We start from the raw sequence: 19,215 nt of genomic DNA, 5'->3' as shown, positions 1-19,215 counted from the left end.
ATTGAGTCAGAACTGACTCACAGCTGACCCTCCAGTAGGTTTTCAGCGGCAGTTAATCTCACGGGAGGAGATAGCACATCCTTCCCTGCGGAGCAGCTGATGGCTTTGAAACAGGTGTCATTGCAGCGCAGCTTCTTGCCACTAGGCCACCAGTGCTCTCAAAGTCCAGGTAAATTTTATAAATGTCAAGTATAACTACTACGATGGTTGCAAGCAATTACTCGTGCTTGGGGAGGCAGTAGGTACAGATTTACCAGGCAAAACTTTCCCCTTTATTGTGGGCCTGAACCACGTAGCAGACTTGACAAATGCAACTGCTAGGCACCATTTGGGTTTTTGAGAATTCATAGTCAAAGGTGAGGCCCGAGAAATGGCATTTCCAATAAGTTCTCCAGTGACGTTGATGCTGCTGAACCAGGGTCCCACTCTGAGAACCACTGCTCTGAGGGGTTAATGAGCGGGGAGGCTGAGTCTGGGCTAGGAAAGGTGCTAGAAGTTTCCAGGCTTTCACGCGCACAGTAAGCATCTGTGCTTGTCACTCCATGTGCATGAGCTGATGCCACTGGCAGCTCCGATCCCCTCCTCCCTTCCCCACCCCGCTCCAGAGCCCAGGCCTGTAAACGAAGGATTGGCTGATAGATGGGCTGAGGTTGGCTGGGAGAATGGTCCTGCAGAAGTGAAGTTTATAACAGCTCTGTATTTGGGATCCTTTAATTCATGACTGTCACCATTAAAGATTGACTTCATTTTACATATGCAGCCAAGCTACACGCTCTTATTTTCAAACAGCCTGATGCTAAAACTGAAGCTGATTGTCAAGGTCACACAGGGCGTGGGAGGGCAGAGCTGGTCTCCCAGCACCAAGCGGAGAGCTCTCGCCTCCTTGGTGGTTCCACCACTACTGGGAGGATCCCACTGATGTAACATTCAAATACCCAGCGGGGACTCACCACGAAGTCAGGAGGAGCGTGCTGCTTTGGAGAAAGGCAGTCGTGGGAGGCAGCAGGATCTGGGCATGGAGGACCCTCGACGGAGGAGAACCAATGAGTGGACATGTGACAGGGCATGAAAAGGCACATGGTTGAGAAGGAAAAACCAAATGGGAAACTGGACCCGCTCCATGTAACAGGAAGAACCTCAATAACTACACAGGGTCAGAGCGGAGGAACACAGATGCCCAGGTTGTCTGAGACCCCGCCCAGCAGGGCGTTGCCCCCCCCCCCAGGAGCCGCTCCCAGCCAGGATCTCAGAGGATGCATCAACCACAAACAAATGACTGATGGGCCTCAGCGGGGATCCTAGACACCCCCAAGGCAAGGCAAACACTCACACACATGCACACAGAGGGGCCCCGCAGGGGCTCAGGGGCCACCCAGGCCGACTCAGAGCCCTGGTCAAGATCCGGAGGTTGTCACATCTTGAGGGAGGACAGGAGCACTTTCTAATTAAACCCCGAGCACTTTCTAATTAAACACGACCGGCCTGGTTTGGAGGAAGAGAAGTGAAGTGGTTTGTTCCAGCTGCGTGGTGCGCAGAGCTGGGAAGAGTGCCCAGAACAGTTAATGCCCAGACCCTCTCCGCCTTGCAAATCGCTGCTCGCCTGGGGGTGAAGAGCCATTTATGCCAGGTAAAGGCTGGTGATTTCATTAACTTGATTCCCTTTGCCTTGTCTCCAAGGGCGCACGTTGGTTAAACACGGGAAGGACTTGGTAAAGGGTCAGTTTATAGGACTCCTTGCGCTGCTTTCTCTTTCTCTCTTCCCCTGGCCCTGCCATGTCCCAATGGTAGAGGGATTAGCAGAGAAGAAGGGGTGAGGTGGGGGAAGATAGGGATGGGAGGGAGGGAGAAAGAGAGAGAGAGAGAACAGGAAAACAGACACAGCGACAGAAAGACATAGAGAGAATGCAAAGAGACAGGAAGGGGCTGGCTAGCAGCAGGAAGCCTTGCACAGTGCTGTGGGACAGAAGATGTACCTTTTACAAGTCTCACCTGGCAGCCGCCTCCACCATGTCATCTGCATGCAGAGCTGGCAGGTGCCACTCAGCAGAGGGACTCTGAGTCCCTTTCCAGTGGAGCTGGCTGCGCCCGGCACCATCTCCACCTCTCCATCCAGGTCTCCTGTCCCCTTGCTGCCACTCTTGTCTCTCTGAAGTCCTCTTCCCCACCAGCCTATTAAAGGCTCAGTCATGGTCCCCTGCCTGTGGCCTCTGCTGGAGTGGAATCCAGGCTCCTGGCCGTGGCCTGCCCTCCCCTCAGGCTAACCTCCACTCCTCCTCCTTCCTCTGCTATCTCCGCCCTGCCTCACCAGACTTCTGTCTCAGTAGCTACCTCAGGGCCTTTGCACTCGCTCTTCTTTCTGCCCAGGACCCTTCCACCAGACCCTTCCTTCTGTGTCTTCCTTAACTCCTCAGAGAGACCTTTTTTCCAGATCGTTCCACCCAAAATAGCCCACAGGTCACACACATCCGCCTCCCCAGCTGCATGGGGGAGCATTGTCTGGAGGATCTGCTTGAACGGGTGTTTGCCACCCATTGCCGTCTGCCCGTCACGTGCTTGTGCGTACACACACATGCTCAGGCACACACACGTGTGCACAAATGCACGAGCTCACACGTGGACACTCAGGAACTTCAGCTCCTGGACGTGGGACTTCCTCTGTCCCCTTCGCTGCCACTTGCCCGAGACCTGCCCACCCTCCCTGCCAGAAAGCTGGACCAGTGCTTGGCATAGATTCTACATCCAGCTGTTAAGTGAGGGACCCAGGGTCTGCACTATGGGAAGGCAGCTGGTGACCTGGGAACCCCCAGTCATGCTGGTGCTAGCCACCGAGAAAACCAGGCTCTTAAAGCTGTACCCCTGGATTCCTTTCCCAGACCTGGGGAGCCTGAGACCCTCTTCTCTCCCCAGGAGGTCAGGGTCCAGCCCAGGCTGGGCCTCCCGCTGCTCCCGGCTTCCCTCTAGGTGTCAGGCTTGCCCTGGCTGGGGGCTGCCATCCTGGGCAGCGCTGCCTGGCTGGGGAAGGCCTGGCAGGGCGGCCAGGGGCGGGGCTGGCCTTGGAGTCACGGCTTCGATTCAAGAAGGGAAATCATCCCAGCTTTTAAAAAATTAAATGGAGTCAGTAATTTGATTTCAGAGAGAAGCTGAAAACCTCGTAATGGCAGGAGCAGCTCAATTCCGTGGTGAAAAGGAAAAGCTTTAAATGGGGCTATTAAGCTTTTGCCTGGGATGGATCTGCCCGGAGTAGAGGAAGGAGGGGGGCGGCCGGGGGAGAGAAGTCGTCTTCGGGGTAGAGACCGTCGTTTATCAGCCAAGACAACCCTGATTATTTATTTATTTCGTGCGCGTTCCGGGCGTTGCCCGCGGCCTCCTTGCCTTGGCTGCGATTCAGATCCCACTTCCCGTGATGATTCGGCCTGGGGGTGGGGGCCTCCCAGGGAAGCACCGAGGGCCACGCTCTGGCTCAGGCCGCTGCGCCCCACTCTCGGCTGGGGGCCTCCACACTGGACTTGTGGGCCGGGACTTGGGGAGCACTGACGTCACGGGGGTCACTGGGTCAGTCACAGCGAGCGTGGTGCCAGTTGCTGTCATGGAAGCCAGAGACAGGGTGTGGTCAGTCATAATCATGAAGTCGTGATATCCCAGTCCTCCCCTGCCCTGTGGGGTCCTTTCGGGGTGCCTCAGGTCTGGGGGGTCACTCACTCAGCAACCTCATCATCACCCACAGAGCTGTCTCAAGAATGGTGGCAGCCTTTTCTGTTGCCTGGGATGGACAACTGTCCCTTCTGCACGGGCAGGAGTGGCTGGTAGTTCTAATAGCCTGTGTGGATGACCACAAGGGAAACACGGGCCAGCTGGGGCTTCGCTGTGAGCTTTACCGCCACTGCCTCTCTTGACCCTCAGAAATCCCATCTGGGAGGAATTGCTTGTCTTCCCCATATTTTTTTTAAATTTATTCTTATTTTATTAATTTTTGTGCGTGTACCGTCAAAGCAGATCTGACTGGTACAGGAGGAGATTGCCCTTCCTTCTCCAGCACAGCATCTGGTGGACTCAAACCGCACATCTCTGGGATTGCAGCGTAGCTTCTTGCCACTAGGCCACCAGAGCTCCCTTGTCTTCCCCATTTGACTGGCTGGGGAATGGAGCCACAGAGAGGTGAGAGCTGTGCCCAAGGTCACACAGCAGAGAGCAGAGGCTTAACCAGCACATTCCCGACTATAGAGCCCACATCCTTGATCCTAATGTCTGGGCACAATCAGAGAGAGCTGACACTAGAGAGACCAGACTGATTGACGGGGAGGTGCTCAAGTGGACGTTCCTGTATCCTCTGGGAACCTCAACACTGTCTCTCCCATTTTGCCTGAGGCAGCACCTGGGAAGCTCCCCAGACTCACCCTGAGAGTCACCACGGAGGCCTGTCAAGGGGGGGAGTCCTCAGAAAGCCCCTCCATGATGATCTGAGGTGCAGGGGAGCCTGACTTTCAGGGTTAGCCGCCACCAGGGGCTCCGTCAACTCCTGCAGAGGCGAAGCCCCCTCATCGTCAGGGGAAGGATGGCCAAGCTCCATCAGGCTGGGGGCAGGCGTCTCTGTGGGGAGCTGCAGAGACGAAGGGCTGGAGGTATATGCAGCCTCTCTGTCCTCTTGCTCCACTGCTTGACTGGGGGCTGCGTCTGGTGCCCCTGTGCCTGTGAACGAGGTCGCCAGCTTCCTTGAGGCGGGGCTCAGAGATCTCCGAGGACAACCCGTCAGGTGGCTGTCTTCCCACTCAGTGAGGAGTGGGGTAGGGGTTATGTAGGGTCCACTCCCACCCCGTGCCTTCCATGGGGCTCGGGTCCTGAGGTCCCCAGTGAGGCACTGGGGTCTGGCTGCTGCCCCGACTCCTTGGGTACACTCACTCTTGGGATGATGAATGGGGCCCCCCTCCCTGAAGGATGATAAGTCCTGATGGGGGTCTTGGGACCACAAGTTCAGGTACCCCTCAGTTCCCTCCTGAAAGGAGGCAGACACCTCCTGAGGTGGCCTTGTGGCCTCTTCAATAGAGGATGTTTCTTGGTGCCCCTTGGGAGAATAAGAACTTGTCGCCTCTTCAGCAGGACTAGTCAACGAGGGCCTCGAGGACCTCGTCAGAGGCTGGAGCTCCTCACTGGCCTGCTCAGACTCCCCTGGGACGGGCTTTGTTGTATCCACCTCCCTCTTTGACCACCCTCCCAGCATAAGGGGGCTTCCTGGTGGCTGGGTGGGGTCCTGCTCAGTCTTTCCAGTTCCAAGCCTATCAGTTAGGTTGACTGGTGATTCTGAGGCCGGGGACATTTGAAAACGTTGAAGTCTCCAGAGTAGCGGTTGTGCAGGGGTGACTTCTGAGGACAAACGTGTGGGCAGAGTCGTGGGGTCTGGGGAGACTCGATGTCGCGATCTGGAGCCAGCCTGGACAGTGCCTGAAGATTCTGAGGAGAGTATGGCTGAGAGCAGAGAGTGTCCAGAGAACCCCTCGTCCCCCAGGAATGCTGGGGATCCTGCTGAACCTGTATCACGCTGGGGAAACTGGAGACAGTGGACGTTCAGCTTCTTCCCACAGGCCTGATCGTCTGCAGATATGGCCCAAGCCCCTTTGTCTGAGAAAGCAGTGTAGAAAGAAAAACATTGATAATAAGAGCAGTGAACTTTGTAAAACCTGAGGCTATTGGCCAGAGAAGGGTTCATGGAACTGATCTCTAGCCTGGTCTTGGGGGTCCCATATTGAGGTACCTGGGGAACTCCTGAGTTACTGCCCTCGGTGTGCACAGCTGCTGGCCCTTTCTCTACCTCCTCTCCCCACCCTCCAGGCCCTAGGAGACTGCAGGGGGGGGGGGCTCAAGGAGGAGGTGCTCTTAATGGGGAGCTCTTAGGGTCTCCAGCTTTCTGGGGGGTACCCTTCATTTCAGGAGGAGGTGCCATGGCCCGGAGTTGGGATGGACTCTCTTTGGAAGAAATGGAGTTGAAAGAAAGGGAGTTGATGCCTCGGGAGCCTGGCAACTGGAGGAAACTGTAGTCAGAAGAAATAGAGACAGATATGCATCTGCAGTCCATCCGACCCACAGTATGCAAAGCCCTTCCTCAAAGCCCCTGCAGATCAGAGAGAGACAGCAGGTGGCATACCTACTTGAGGAGTGTCTGGTACTGAGGACTCAGAGGAGGGAATGGTCCTCAGCATGTCAGATGAGGCAGGCAACTCTGTCCCCAAACCTGCCAGAAAGGAAGCCAGCGTCAGCCTTCTCCTGAGTAAGAAAAACCTACCCATCCTTTTCTGTAAGGAACCATGTGTGTCCGCTTTCCCTAGACAGGACACATAGCACCAGCGGGCAAGTTCAAGTACAGGCTTAGGCCTGGAGTTCCCAGACCTGGACAGAGAGGGAGGAAAATGTGACATAGAACTAAAAATTCTAAAAGTTACCAGGCTTGCTGATCTAAATGAGACTTGAAACTATGGCTCTTAATTTGAGCCTAGAACTAAACTCAATTCTGTGGCTCAAATTTCAGCCAAATAGTAGGCACAATTATCAAGTGAACAATAATACCAGGGAGGCAGTCACTACTTAGAACAATCAATCAAATAAGATCAAAAGGCTCAGAGAGAATGCTCAGAAAGCAGGAAGGAACAGGATAAAAAGATGATGGAAATGAGAATCATAGAGAGACAGTGGGAGGAATACAGTGCCTGGATCTACAGGAATGACAAAATGCAAAATTAATTTGCTGTATAAACTTTCACTCAAAGCACAATAAAAAAGTTTTTTTTAAAAACTATGGAGTAAATCTTTTTAAAAAGAATGAAAAGAATCAATGTCTTTGAGTTGTGGTGCTGGAGAAGAGTATTGAACATTACTAAAAGAACATACAGGTTTATCTTGGAGAGAGTGAAACCAAGTTCCTCCTTGGAGGCGAGGATTTTGAAGCTCCATCTCACATATCTGGGCATGTGGCCAGGAGGGGCCAGTCCCTAGAGAAGGACATCATACTCAGAATGGTGAAGGGACAGTACAAGAGAGGAAGACCCCGGCTGAGGTGGATTGACTCAGATTGGGGCAATGGGGACAGGTGTGTCCAAGACAATCAAATTGGCTCAAAATAGAGCAGAGTTCAGAACTATTATACAAAGGATCACTATGAGTCACAAGCCACTTTACAGCCCATAACAACAACAACATGGAGTATAGCTTTACTGACACAAGTTGAGGATGACTTGATGGCAGCTGTTTTGGGAGGAAGTGGCCACTCTGTTTACAGACGCAGGCTTCTGGGTCATAAGAATCTTGATCAATCTCCAGCATCCCTTGGCACCACATATCAGTACTGCTGATCATCCTGCAGTGAGTTTTCTTCTCCTCCTGCTGCCTCATCCCTTTCTGCTCTCCACCTGACCCATGGAATTGTTGCCATTGTGGAACCAGCTTTATAATCTGAAAATAGCCAGAGCTAACCCAGCGTCAATTGCTATGGGGGAATTCTGCCTCACGGCGCTCCCACGCATGTCAGGGAACAGGACGCGTAGCATTTTCAGTGGTTCAGGCCTTTCTTCTGATATGCCTCTGAGTGTGCTCAAACCTCGAGCCTTTTGACTACCTGTCGAGTGTGTCAACTGGTCATATTCCATAACTAAACGCACCCCCTTAATTTCTTTTCTGCAGCCTGGATGCTCCATTTCCTCCACTGTCCTTAACATGTGTGATCTGAAATAAGTAGAACTTGTCCTAACGGATTTAGTCACTTTGGAGGGAGGGGTGAGAAGGTTAGACGAAATACATATAAAAAAATTAACAAATCTGTAACCACAGAGAGCTAAGGCCATCCCTGCTTACTAGTATACCAATTTACTAGTTACATGTAGTTGCTGTGATGGTGTGAGTCGGAATGACTCATAGCTGACCCTCCAATGGGTTTTCAGATGCAGTCAATGGAACAGGAGGAGACTGCCCATCCTCCTCCCGCAGAACAGCTGGTGGACTCAAACCACGTGCCTTTGGGATTGCAGGGCGGCTTCTTACCACTAGGCCATCACAGTTACATATTGTTGTATGTGCCATAGAGTTGCTTGCGACTCATAGCGACCCTCTGTACAACAGCCCTAAACCCTGCTCTGTCCTGTGCCAGTTGCACTGTTTCCAATACACCCATCCTGATTATCCCAGTCACTGAATCAATCCACCTCATAGAGGGCCTTCCCCTCCTGCGCTGTCCCTCCATCCTACCAAGCATGATGTCCCTCTCCAAGGACTGGTCCCTCCTTAAAACATGTCCAAAGTATGTTAGATGGAGCCTCAGAATCCTTGCCTCCAGGAAGCAGCCCAGTTTAACCCTTTCCAGGACGAATCTGTTTGTTTTCCTAGCAGTTCATACTCAATACTCTTCTCCAGCACCACAGCTCAAAGGCATCAATTCTCCTTCTATCTTCCTTAGTCATTGTCCAACTCTCTGATGCATAGCAAGTGATAGCAAAGACCATGGCCTGTATCAGATGCACCTTAGTCTCCAGAGAGACACCATTGCTCTTCAATACTTTGGAGAGGTACGTAACAGTAGACTTTCCCATCACAATATGTCTTTTAATTTCCTCGCTACTGGTGCTGAGAGTGTTAACTGTGGAGCCAAGCAAACTAAAGCTGTGAACACTCTCAATCTCTTCACCATCCATCCTGATGCTGCCAATTGGTCCAGTGGTGAGAATCTTTGTCTTCTTGATATTGAGCCTCAATCCGTATTGGAGACTGCAGTCCTTGACCCTCTGCAGCAAGCGCTTCAGGTCCTCCTCAGTTTATATCCTTTGCCTAAAACATTGTCTTTTCATTCCAAGTGAATGTTCAGTGGACTCATTCCTAAACGTTTGCCACGAGAACAACAGCGTGATAAGGCATGGCAAGAACCAAAAGCTGAACGAAAACCCAGTGTCTGATCCCAAGGCGTTCACAGATGAGAGGAACAAGCCCTGCACCAATAGCTCAACTAATAAGCATGGAAAGTTCTAGAAGCTTCAGGGGAGTCATAGAAAAGGTGCACTGGGAACGAGGGAGAGGAGAGATTCATTGTGGCTGCTGATATTAAATTACTAAAACGAGGGAGAGAACATTCTTTCCCCACGTAAATCTTTCCAGAGAGGCTAAAAAAAAAAAAAAAAACCCCAACCAAAAAAAAAAAAATCCCTTCCTAAAATGTTTTTTATTGCTCTTGCTGATATATTTTTATACTTTATTCACTATCTCCCTATCAAGCATCTACTCTATCTTCAAAGCCCAGGACAGAGAAGCATCAGCTCTTTGGCGTCTCTCCCCCAAGCCTGCCTGCCTGCCATCTTCATTCTCTGGAAGGATCTTATCTTCCTCTCCAGATCGCACGCTGCTTGGAGGCAAGGACCGAATCTGGAGGTGGCCCCTGCACCCTCCACGCCCTCCCACAGTCAGTGCTCAAGTAAGTATTTGTTGGCTCGGAGTCGAGCCTTCCTTTTCAATCAGTGCTGCCGGAAGTTAGAAATAAAAACAGCAAAAATGTGTAAAAATGTTCGAGAAACATTTCCATTTTTAGCAGGATGTCAGAACTCCCTGCCCTCCCCCATGCCGCCTTCTCCTTTGTTTCTAATTCTGAATTTGGGGCTAGATGTGGTAGGCAGTCCCCCTTTTAATCTTTAAAACCGAAACATCATATCCTGGTAACGGGGCATTCTTGCGCTATTAACATCTGAGTTAAATCTCCTTCGCGTCTGTCTTCTATTGAGGACAGTTAGGAATTATAAGATGAAAGTGATCGCCATCATTTGTGAATTATGTGTATTTCCTTATGCTGTATTTCAATGGGTTTTGCTCCTGGTGGTTTTGCATGTGTGAATACCAGGTTGTCTGGTGGCTGTGCTTTCACCGAGGACATAGCCCCCAAAGTCCCTTTTGAGACACGAAGCCAGTATCTTGGCACCGAGGATACACGCCACATTAAGAAGACGGGTCTTCTTGGTTTGAGGGGTAAATTGCATCACTTCATACTCTTTATAGTCAAGGAGCTCGGTCTATTAAGTGACCTGAAGAACTGGGGACCACCCAGACACCTCCAGATAGATCAAAATGGAAACCACCAATCTTATCCCAGGCTTCCTTCTAAACCTCTCACTCCTGTTCTCATTGAATCTTCACAACAGCCCCAGGGGGCCAGTACTGATATACCCATTTAGCAGCTGAGAAAACTGAGGGTCAACAAGATTAAGTGAATCACTGAAGTCCAGCAGGGTTGATTGGTCTTGATTGATGCAAGGTTGATGGTTGATTTCCCTTTGCCTAGAGACTTAACTTCAGAGTTAGCAATCATGTCCCCACTTGGCTCACATGCTATCTCAGTGTGTCTGACACCATCATTACTTGGTTGGGTGTGGAACCTGTAGGGTCCACAAAGGAAAGCTTTATCACAGGAGGAAGTACACCAGGGCCAAGGGAAAGAGGTTCTAAGCAGGCACAGCTTCATGGTGTTTCACTTACCTGTGCACTGAAAGAAGTTCTCCACTGTCCAGAGGACTGGAGTGGCCATCTCTGCAAATTCTAGCCTCAGGTCGACCCTGTAGAAAGCTTGCATTCCGGGGGCTCCTTGGCCTTCCTGGCATTGCTGTGAGACGAGGAATTAGAGAGGCATGTAAGAGAGGTGCACTTGACACACAGAGGCAAAGATGACAAGCTTCATCCCACATGCTTTGGGCATGTTGCTAAGGAAGGATTATTCCTTGGAGAGAGAAACCAGGCCTGGAAATGTGGAGGGCTGACAAAAGACAGAACCTCAACCAGATGGATTGACACAGTGACTGCAGCAATGGGCTCGAGTGTGTAAAAAATTATGAAAACGGCACAGGATCTGTTGTTCATAGAGTCACTATGAGTTGTACTTGATGGTACCTAACAACAACAAGAAGAGAGGTGCGTTCTATACCTAAGGAGTCACCTTGGCCAAGGAGCCCAGCCTCAGAGTCATGCAGGCCACAGTCCATGATCACCAGCCCCAGAGTTCTCTCTCTGGATTGGACTCCACGTGGGTCAGTGGCCCAAAGGTGAAGGAGCTTCAGAAAGGGACAGTACAGCAGAGGCCATAAGACACCGACCTGGACCTGGAGTACCCCAGCTGCAGGGATGCTGACGACCACAAATTCTGGGCTTTCCATGACTGCAAAGGTGCTGAGCTGATAGACGTGGAGGAACCGAAGGCTCAGGCTTTCCGTGATGTGGGAACCTCTTTTGACCAGACCCAGTCGTTGTTTGGGGATGTGAACTAAGATCTCCTGCTCAGGCTGGGACGACACTGAAGTGGAGAAAAACACACTCACAAAAATACACCACCACCACCACCACCCCGAGTACTTAGACGAGCCCTTAGCCAGAGCCATGGCTGAGGTCTGCAGAAGTCAGTGACCTGAGATGGCCCCCTTGGTGTCCTCGCATCCCTGTCTGCCCTGGAACTTGGCTGCACTAAGGAAGAGAAGGAAGAAGCCATCCCCAAACACCAGCCGACCTGCCATTTGCCAAGGCGTGGAAGGAAGCCAGTGCCAGAAGGGCTGCTGACCTAGGAAGCTGCCGAAATGCTTCGGCCAAGCCTGTGTTCAGCCTCAGTGGCCTCGCCTGGTGCCCCTTCCATGACCAAAGGCTCTTCGAAGATGTACAGTTCCTATCAGTTGTTTACACTTTAGCAAGAATTTCAGCGTGTCAGCTCTCTCCAGGGGCGTTTTAAGCCAGCTCTGCAGTTGCTAAATGAAAGCATCTGTCTCCAAATGCAGAGATTTTTGAACGTGGCAAGCAGGAGGAGAGCTGTCTAGGGACCTGGAGAGCCCATCCCCTAAACTCGCCAGGGCCGTCATGGCGAAGTGCGTTGCATAATAAAATTCTACACAAATGTGAAGTCTCAGTCACTGCAGAGCTGCCCACGCAAGATGAAGCCTCTGCTCTGCCTAATTTTGCATACAGAGTTCTTTAGAATTGAAATTCCCTAGAGGCAGGAAGTAGTCTTCCTGGCCTCCCTACCTTACATAAGGCACAAGGAACCACGCAGTAACCGAGTCGTCCCGGGCTGAACAGAGTAGTTATAAAGTGCATGGTTGAGATCAGGGCCCTGTGGGACCCCAAACCCCAAAAAAACCTACTCCAATTGAGCCAGTTCACCCCCACGGCGAGCCTCCATCAGATTTCAGAGGCTGTGAATCGTATGGGAACAGACTTTGGGGATTCAAACCATGGATCTTTTCATTAGCGGCTCAAGATGTAACACTCTTTTTCACTAGGGCTGATCAGTGGAACCTCAGAGAAAGTTCTGGAAAGTCTGATGAATGCAGAAGATCTCCCACCTGTGTGGGTCATTCCCAGGCTTCTCAGATTCCTCTGGGATCCATCTGGAAAGTCCAAGCAGCTGGGAGACCCCAGGATGAGAGGCGATTCTGCTTTCATCCATGCTCGGCTTCGCACCCCTCCTCCATGCCACCACTGTCACTAGCAAGGGCTTAGACTCGTCTTAGAAATGTCCAGCCAAGGATGGGGTAAAGGAGAGGAGAGGTGGGATGGGATGCCTGAGAAGAAGATGTCCAGAGGAAGGAGGAGAAGAGGTTGACGGCCCTGGGAAAGACGAGTTCCAGGGGTGCTCCTGGTCTTACCCGGTGGGCAAGTGGCTTTTAAAGAATAGGCCATGTAGGTGTTCACCAGCCAGAGTGGCAGGAGCTCCGTGGAGGTGTTCAGCACCTGCCAAGACAGGAGTGTCCCTTGTGACCTCTAATGTGCTTCTTCCAGAGCAAATTCCCTGTGCCAAGGCCCCTACCCCACTTCCCACCGTTGGGCCAGTCCCTCGGCTAACCCCCCTGACCTGTTCCCAGCCCAGGCCGGGGACTGCTGCTCCGCTGCAACCAGGAAATATTATTTTGCCAGGATATTTTTAGCAGGAAGAGTGCTCGGAGCAAATGTCATGTGAGCCGTCTTCTCTTACACGGCAACTTTGGGCTATTTAAGGAGATGGTAATTACGCTCCTGCCACCATGATCAGTGCGAGCGGAATACGTGATTGCAGAAGCCCCTCATCTGCCGAGCGGAGCACTTTACGCTAATGGGGCCCAATTTTCGAAGCCGCCTGCCTAAATCTGTCCAGCTTCACAGGTGGACATTTGAAATGGCACCAGAGGTGTGGCGAAGCGCTCCTGGGGCCTCACCCCGACTTCCACCAGAGCCTGGGCCCACCACTGACCTCCTGCCACTGCAGAAGCTCCAGCCTGGGGCTTTGGATGGTGATGGTGGTGGCGTTGACGTCCACGTACAACCCTATCAGGCTGGCATCCTCCAGGGATGTCACCAGCTCCCCTCGAAGGGACAGCAGCCATGGGGTCTGAAAACAGGAAAACACTTCTAAACCACCTAGCCAGGGGGAGCCCATCATGGGGAGAGGGGGTAGAGGTGAGAAGAAGGAAGTTTGAGAGGACAATCAGGAAGGGCCATCAGCAAGGGGATCAGGACCAGGAGGCAGAGCAGATAGGCCGCAAAGGAAGAAGGTAAACTGACCACTTCCACTCCTAGAATTTGGGGAAGCAGACAACTTGCAGGAGGGTGTGGCATGCAGTCCGCGGGCAGGGTGACAGAAAGAATGAGTGGCCTATTAACCCAACTGCAGTGCCGGCCATATTTGGCCCTTCCAGTCACCCCGGAGTCCAGCCCTCAGTTCTATTTCCCTGCAGGTCGTGGATCATCAGGGATGGGGGGGGGGGTGTGAGTGCTGAAGTGTTGGAAAAAGGGAAAAGGAAGTTCCCATCCTAGGAAGACTGGCTGCAGAAATTAGGGAGAAGACATGTTTATCTTCTGGATGTGCTCACTGACTTCAGACATCTAAGGGGAAGTGACCCAGAGAAGGCACTGGCTCCTTGTGAGAGGCTACAGAGAAGAGGCCTACAGCCAGCAAGAGGGAAGTTCTAGAAAGCTGCTCGGTAAGGGAATAAAGGGCTTCACAGGAGTGAGCTCCCCATCACACAGAAGCTAAGTGTGAAGACTTCCAGCCCAGCCTCCCACTCAAAGCTGAGGTCCCTTCTTGGGGCTCTGAGAGGAACCCGGAACCTCCTGGAATTTGAGGAGATTTAAGGAAATCACCTTCCAGGAAGGTGCCAGGGGCAATGGGAGGAGACAGGGGGACAGGGTGTGTCACAAATCAGTATTGTGCACAGTCGCCTGCAAGGGGGGCACCAACCCCACACACTCCAAAGGAGGCCAGAGAAACGCAAACCCTCTGCCTCTGAGTGCACCAGGCCCACAAGAATGGGGCCGTGCCTTCTGGAAAGTTCTCCTGCCTCACCTACCTGTCCACTGGAGCTTCCCAGGGGCAGCGGCCGAGAGACCTGCAGAACAAAGAGGAGGTAACATCTCCCTGGCAGGCAGTAAGAAAGGTGAGTGAGTAAACATTTCTGCCTAAGCACATAAGAGCTGGCAATTACCCCAGCAGGGGGCTGGCGAGAGCGAGGTGCCAGCCGGGTTGTTTGCTCATTAAGACAAGAAAATCATTTATGTTCAGGGAGTTGAGTGTCAACAGACCAGGGAAATGTCGCCGCCTCAGCTGCTGCCCTGGGCCCGGACGTGGGGCAGCTGGGGTCTCGGGCACAGCTGGCACAGCCAAGAGAAGCTATGCCTGTGGTGGGGACGCCACTGAGGGCCGGCTTGTCATTGGCGTTGCTTCCCCAGGCCCCTTTGTGATCTTGCTTTTCTCTGTAATTTGCTCATATCTCTTTGCTCTTTTTCTTTCTGTTCTGGTCTAAACAAGCATTGATGGAGAAAATGCTCTGTACGAGTCAGAGGAGGAACAATTATGCTGTGAGTTCCAGTGGCTAATTTTTGTGGGCAACTGCCTGGACTTCTCTGAAATTCGCTGGCCTCCCAAACTTAGAAGCAGATGACCAACACTTTCTTCCAAATTGTGTCTGAGGAGACTCAACCCTTCAACCTTTAAGTTAGCAGTTAAGTGCATTGGCCATTTGCACTATTCAGGGGATTCCAGAACCAGCCAGACCCACCCTGGGTCAGTCGGTCATTCTCTCACACTAGCGCCTCACAACCACCCCTGGTGGTGACACCCTTCTCCCCATTTCACAGCTGAAGTGCCTCCTTGGCGCCCTCCACCAAGCCTCGCCCTTCTCTCTTTTTCTCACCCAGGATCTCAGTGTCAGAGCTGGGCAGGGCGGTCAGGAAACAAGGACAGTCATATACCATCAGAGAGCCTCAGAGCCCGCTCCTGGCTGCCCATGGAGGGAAAACTGAGGCCAGAGAGGAATGGATGGCTTTGTCAAACCCCTGACTCCTCTGCACCGGCTGAGAGGGGCTCTTGCTTAAATAGCAAAACGCTCCCCCCACGCCCCTCAGCTGAGTCTTAACCCCGGGGTCCCACAGCTCTGCTGCACCTTCAGCCGAGAGCGCCTCGCCCAGCAGAGGGCGCCCTGGAGAGCCCTGCCTCCCAGGAGTCCGCGTTCAACAGCTTTCACTTGGGAGGAAAGAGGGCGGGACGGAGACTAGGGCTGAGATTTGGTGGTAGGAAGGCGACCAAGCGTGTCACCTTCAACCCCTGAAGCTCGGTCCTCTGTTCCCAAGTCCCAGTCCGATCCAGTGCCATCTGGAGGGAAAGAGAGGAAGCCTCGGAGGCTGGGTTTGCAGAAAGAGGGAAACAGTGGTGCTCCACAAGGCGAGGCAGGCCTCCGACCAGATAGCGGGCGGAGTAAATTCCGCCCCTCGCCCTCCAAGGCCCGCCTGCCGGTCCGGCGGGGAGAGGCTATATTTAGGGCCCGCGGACGTTCCGCAGGACCTCTGGCCGCCTGCGCAGGGAGCAATCGCTAATCACTGCATTGAGTTTACGGGTGCCCCTGGGCACACTTAACCCAGGGCAATGAATAGTTATTGCCGGCCTCCCGCTCGGGGCCTGTGGGCACACTTAAGCGAGCGCGCGGATGGCTGCGTGCGGGGCACGGCTCGGGTACACCCTTGGGCACCCTGCGCCATCAGCGGGGAGAGGCAGAGTATTAAATATCTATGTGCCCTGTGCCCACAGCTGCATTTAGCCAAGGGCAAGGCCGAGGAAACGACTTTAATTAAAACTTAATGCAAGTTCAAGGTGCAGCCACGGAAGGGGCGGGCTGCAGAAGTCACCAGGAATGAATCCGTCAAGGAGATGAGGGTCTGGGGTAGGGGAGGCGGATGGTGGGCAGGGGGTTGGCAGAGATGTGCCGTGTCCAAAATTCGGAGAAGTTCAAGACACCTCGGGTGGAGAAGGGCGATGGGGATTCGGGAGTGGGCTGCAAAGGCGGGACAGATCGCGACAGGACGGATCTCGCTTTTCTCAGCAACTTGGCTCAGAGTCGCTGAACATCGGCAAGAACAGCCCCCTGGTGGCAGTTTCTAAAATTACAGGCCCAATGAAGAAAGGAACGCCCAAGCCTGAAAAGTCAACCCCAAATCTTGGCATTCTGGAGTAGGGTCATAGAATTCTTAGAAGGCTCAGCACCAGGGTTGAGAGGGGCACTATGTGCCACTGAGAAGGTGGGTGGGCAGGAAAAGGCCCATCTGCTCAGTCCCTCTCCTTAAGGTTGGGAGACAAATGAGCTGCAGGGACCCATCCAGCTAAGAGGGCGGGGTTTGTGACTTCTTCCTTGCCACCACGCCTCACTCCAGTCACACATTGTTGTTGTTGTTGTTGCTGTATTGTGAGGTGCCATCGGATCAATCACAGCTCACCTTGTGAACCACAATCCTGCCCCCTGCGCTATGCTGCCCCATCCTCACAATCTCCACCACGCCCGAGCCCACTGTTACAGTCACTGAGTCAATCCATCTCCGTAAGTGACCTCCTCTCTCTCTTTCTCTGACCTCTTTTTCCAAAGATTGGCCACACATACAAGTTTATAAATTCAGACCAGGAGGAAATCGGACTATCAGCTTTTCCCCGAGTGCAGAAGGCTGTGTCAGATCCACATTTGTTCTCTGGGCACTCGCACAGGGCCTGGCAGCTTGCTGTTGTGAGCTGTCATATTGCTCCTGCCTTGTGGCAACCTCATGCACAATTTCATGCAACTCTGCCCAGCCCTGAGCCGTCCCATGGTTTGTTGTGGACTGGAACATTGTTACCTGTAGGTAGGGCTTTCATTTTCAGGAGTGGATTGCCAGGCCTTTCCTCCTTGTTAGTCTGGAAGCTCCACTGGCTTTAGCATCCTAGCAGCATGCAAACCTCTACTGACAGATGGGTGGTGGCTGTGTGTGAAGGGTGTTGGCTCCGAATCAAGCCCATATCTCTCCCATGGAAGATAAGAATCCTACCCCTGAACCAGCACAGTTGTTAGCTGCCTTGCGTCATGACGACACAGTGACTCATGATGGCCTGAAGGATAATAGAATGAAATGCTGCCTGGTCCTGCACCTTCCAACTTTGAAAACTCAAACTCACCGCCATCAAGTCAGAACGGACTCTCATACCTGACTCTCCAGGGAGTTGTCAGAGGCTCTAAATCACTCTGGGCCAGGCTGCCCATATTCCTCCCAAGGAGCTCTCTGCCAGAGAGTTTGCAGTCCACCTCCCCACTGACTACATCACCAGAACTGCCTGCACGATGCCCTAAAGCCTTCCTGTGTGTAAGTCACAGCTGAATCCCCTCTGTTAACACACCTCATGGAGGTTAACCCTTGTTTTCACTGAGCCTCCCACTTTATCAAGCATGATTGCCTTTTTCCAGTGGCCTGACACATACAACAACCAAAAAACCAAGCCTGCTGTTGAGTTAATACCAACTGACCGAGATCCTGTAGGACAGAGTGGGGTTTGAGGGCTACAACGAGGTGGATTGACACAGTGACTGTAACAGTGGGTTCTAGCATGCCAGAGCATGAGGATGGCAAATGAGAAGGCAAGGTTCCGACCTGTGCTTCCTGGGGTCACGATGGCTCCTGGTCGACTCACTGGCATCTAACAACAACAGAACAAATACTATTGGGAGCAGACTGCCCCGTCTTTTGCTGTGGAGTGGGACTGGGTTCCAACCACCTACCTTTTGATAACAACCTTGCACTTGAACCACATCGCCACCGGGGGCCCACCTAATGAGCACGTAGTAAACACCTGCTGAATGGTGATTGTCTTCGCACCGTTTTTGCTCTGGTACCCTCCTTGCTGGCATTCTTTCTCCTTATCCTTCCCTTCTCTCCTTCCTCAGCCCACTCTTCCTCATGTTCTCTGGCAAGGCTACAGACTGGCATCATTCAGGCCAAATTCAGCCCACGATGGAGCCACTGGGTGGACTGACACAGTGACTGCCACAATCAGCTCTGGTGGGTCAGGAAGTGTGAGGGTGGCACAGGATAGGACGGGGTTCAGATCTGTTGTTCGTAGGGTCACTGTGGATCGTACTCGACTCAACAGCGCATAACAACAATGGAGCCACATGGCACTTTAAAAAATATTGTTTAAAAAATTATTTCTTTATTATTATTATTATTGTCTGTGTGTACCGTCAAATCAGATCTGACTGGTACAGGAGGAGACTGCCCCTCCTTCTCCAGCAGAGCATCTGGTGGGTTTGAACTGCAGACCTCTGGGATTGTAGTGCAGATTCTTGCCACTAGGTCACCTAATTTTTTTTTTAATTGAGCCAACTCTTTTTAAAATCAAGAGATTTTATGAAGGATAGTATGAAACACAATGTTTACTTTATCTGCAACTGCAAACTATATGCAAACTAATATAAATTTTAAAAAAATTTACATGCAATTAAAAATTTCCAGTTTCTTTGAAAAATGAGCTATGGTAGCCTAGTCCATAGTCAGTTGCGCTGCTGGTTCAAAGGTAGCATTTCTTTGGCAGTTCAACTCTACCAGCTGCTCTGAGGGGGAGAGATGGGCAGTCTCTTCTCATGTGAGTTACAGCCTCTGAAAACCCACTGGAGCTATGAGTTGGTTCTGACTCGACAGGAAGCAGTTTCTTTGAGAAGCTGGACAAGCTGATAAGACGAGGCTGGGGTGAGTGACAGCACTCCTCTTGAGGGTTTGGGTTTGGAGGGCATCATTGCTCCAGCTCCCCAAAGAGCCAGCCTCTGCCAAATCAAAGCCCGCCCTGCCATCACCTGTCAGGGGCCCTCAGGCCATCCTTCTTAATGTATGTCCAAAAACAAAGTTCAGAAAACAGGCAGGCACAGAAAAGAAGGCTGAATGGAAACTGGAAACCAAAGAAGG

General features: G+C 52.2%; 1 protein-coding gene across 1 annotated transcript in view; it reads right to left on the bottom strand.

Annotated features, from left to right (window-relative positions):
• Positions 1 to 19,215, bottom strand: part of LOC102860350 (chromosome unknown open reading frame, human C1orf127) — a 41,622-nt gene that overhangs the window by 8,112 nt on the left and 14,295 nt on the right. The window contains 9 exon segments of the mRNA XM_006885901.1: positions 3,396 to 3,581; positions 4,480 to 5,533; positions 5,575 to 5,613; positions 6,108 to 6,223; positions 10,492 to 10,615; positions 11,103 to 11,299; positions 12,639 to 12,723; positions 13,220 to 13,357; positions 14,316 to 14,354. Coding sequence (XP_006885963.1) covers positions 3,396 to 3,581; positions 4,480 to 5,533; positions 5,575 to 5,613; positions 6,108 to 6,223; positions 10,492 to 10,615; positions 11,103 to 11,299; positions 12,639 to 12,723; positions 13,220 to 13,357; positions 14,316 to 14,354 — 1,978 coding nt within the window.

The sequence above is a fragment of the Elephantulus edwardii genome, unplaced genomic scaffold, assembly GCF_000299155.1.
Source record: "Elephantulus edwardii isolate Elephantulus edwardi_28Jun2011 unplaced genomic scaffold, EleEdw1.0 scaffold00045, whole genome shotgun sequence".
Classification (NCBI taxonomy): Eukaryota; Metazoa; Chordata; class Mammalia; order Macroscelidea; family Macroscelididae; genus Elephantulus; species Elephantulus edwardii.
This window is presented reverse-complemented; position numbering and strand designations above follow the sequence as displayed.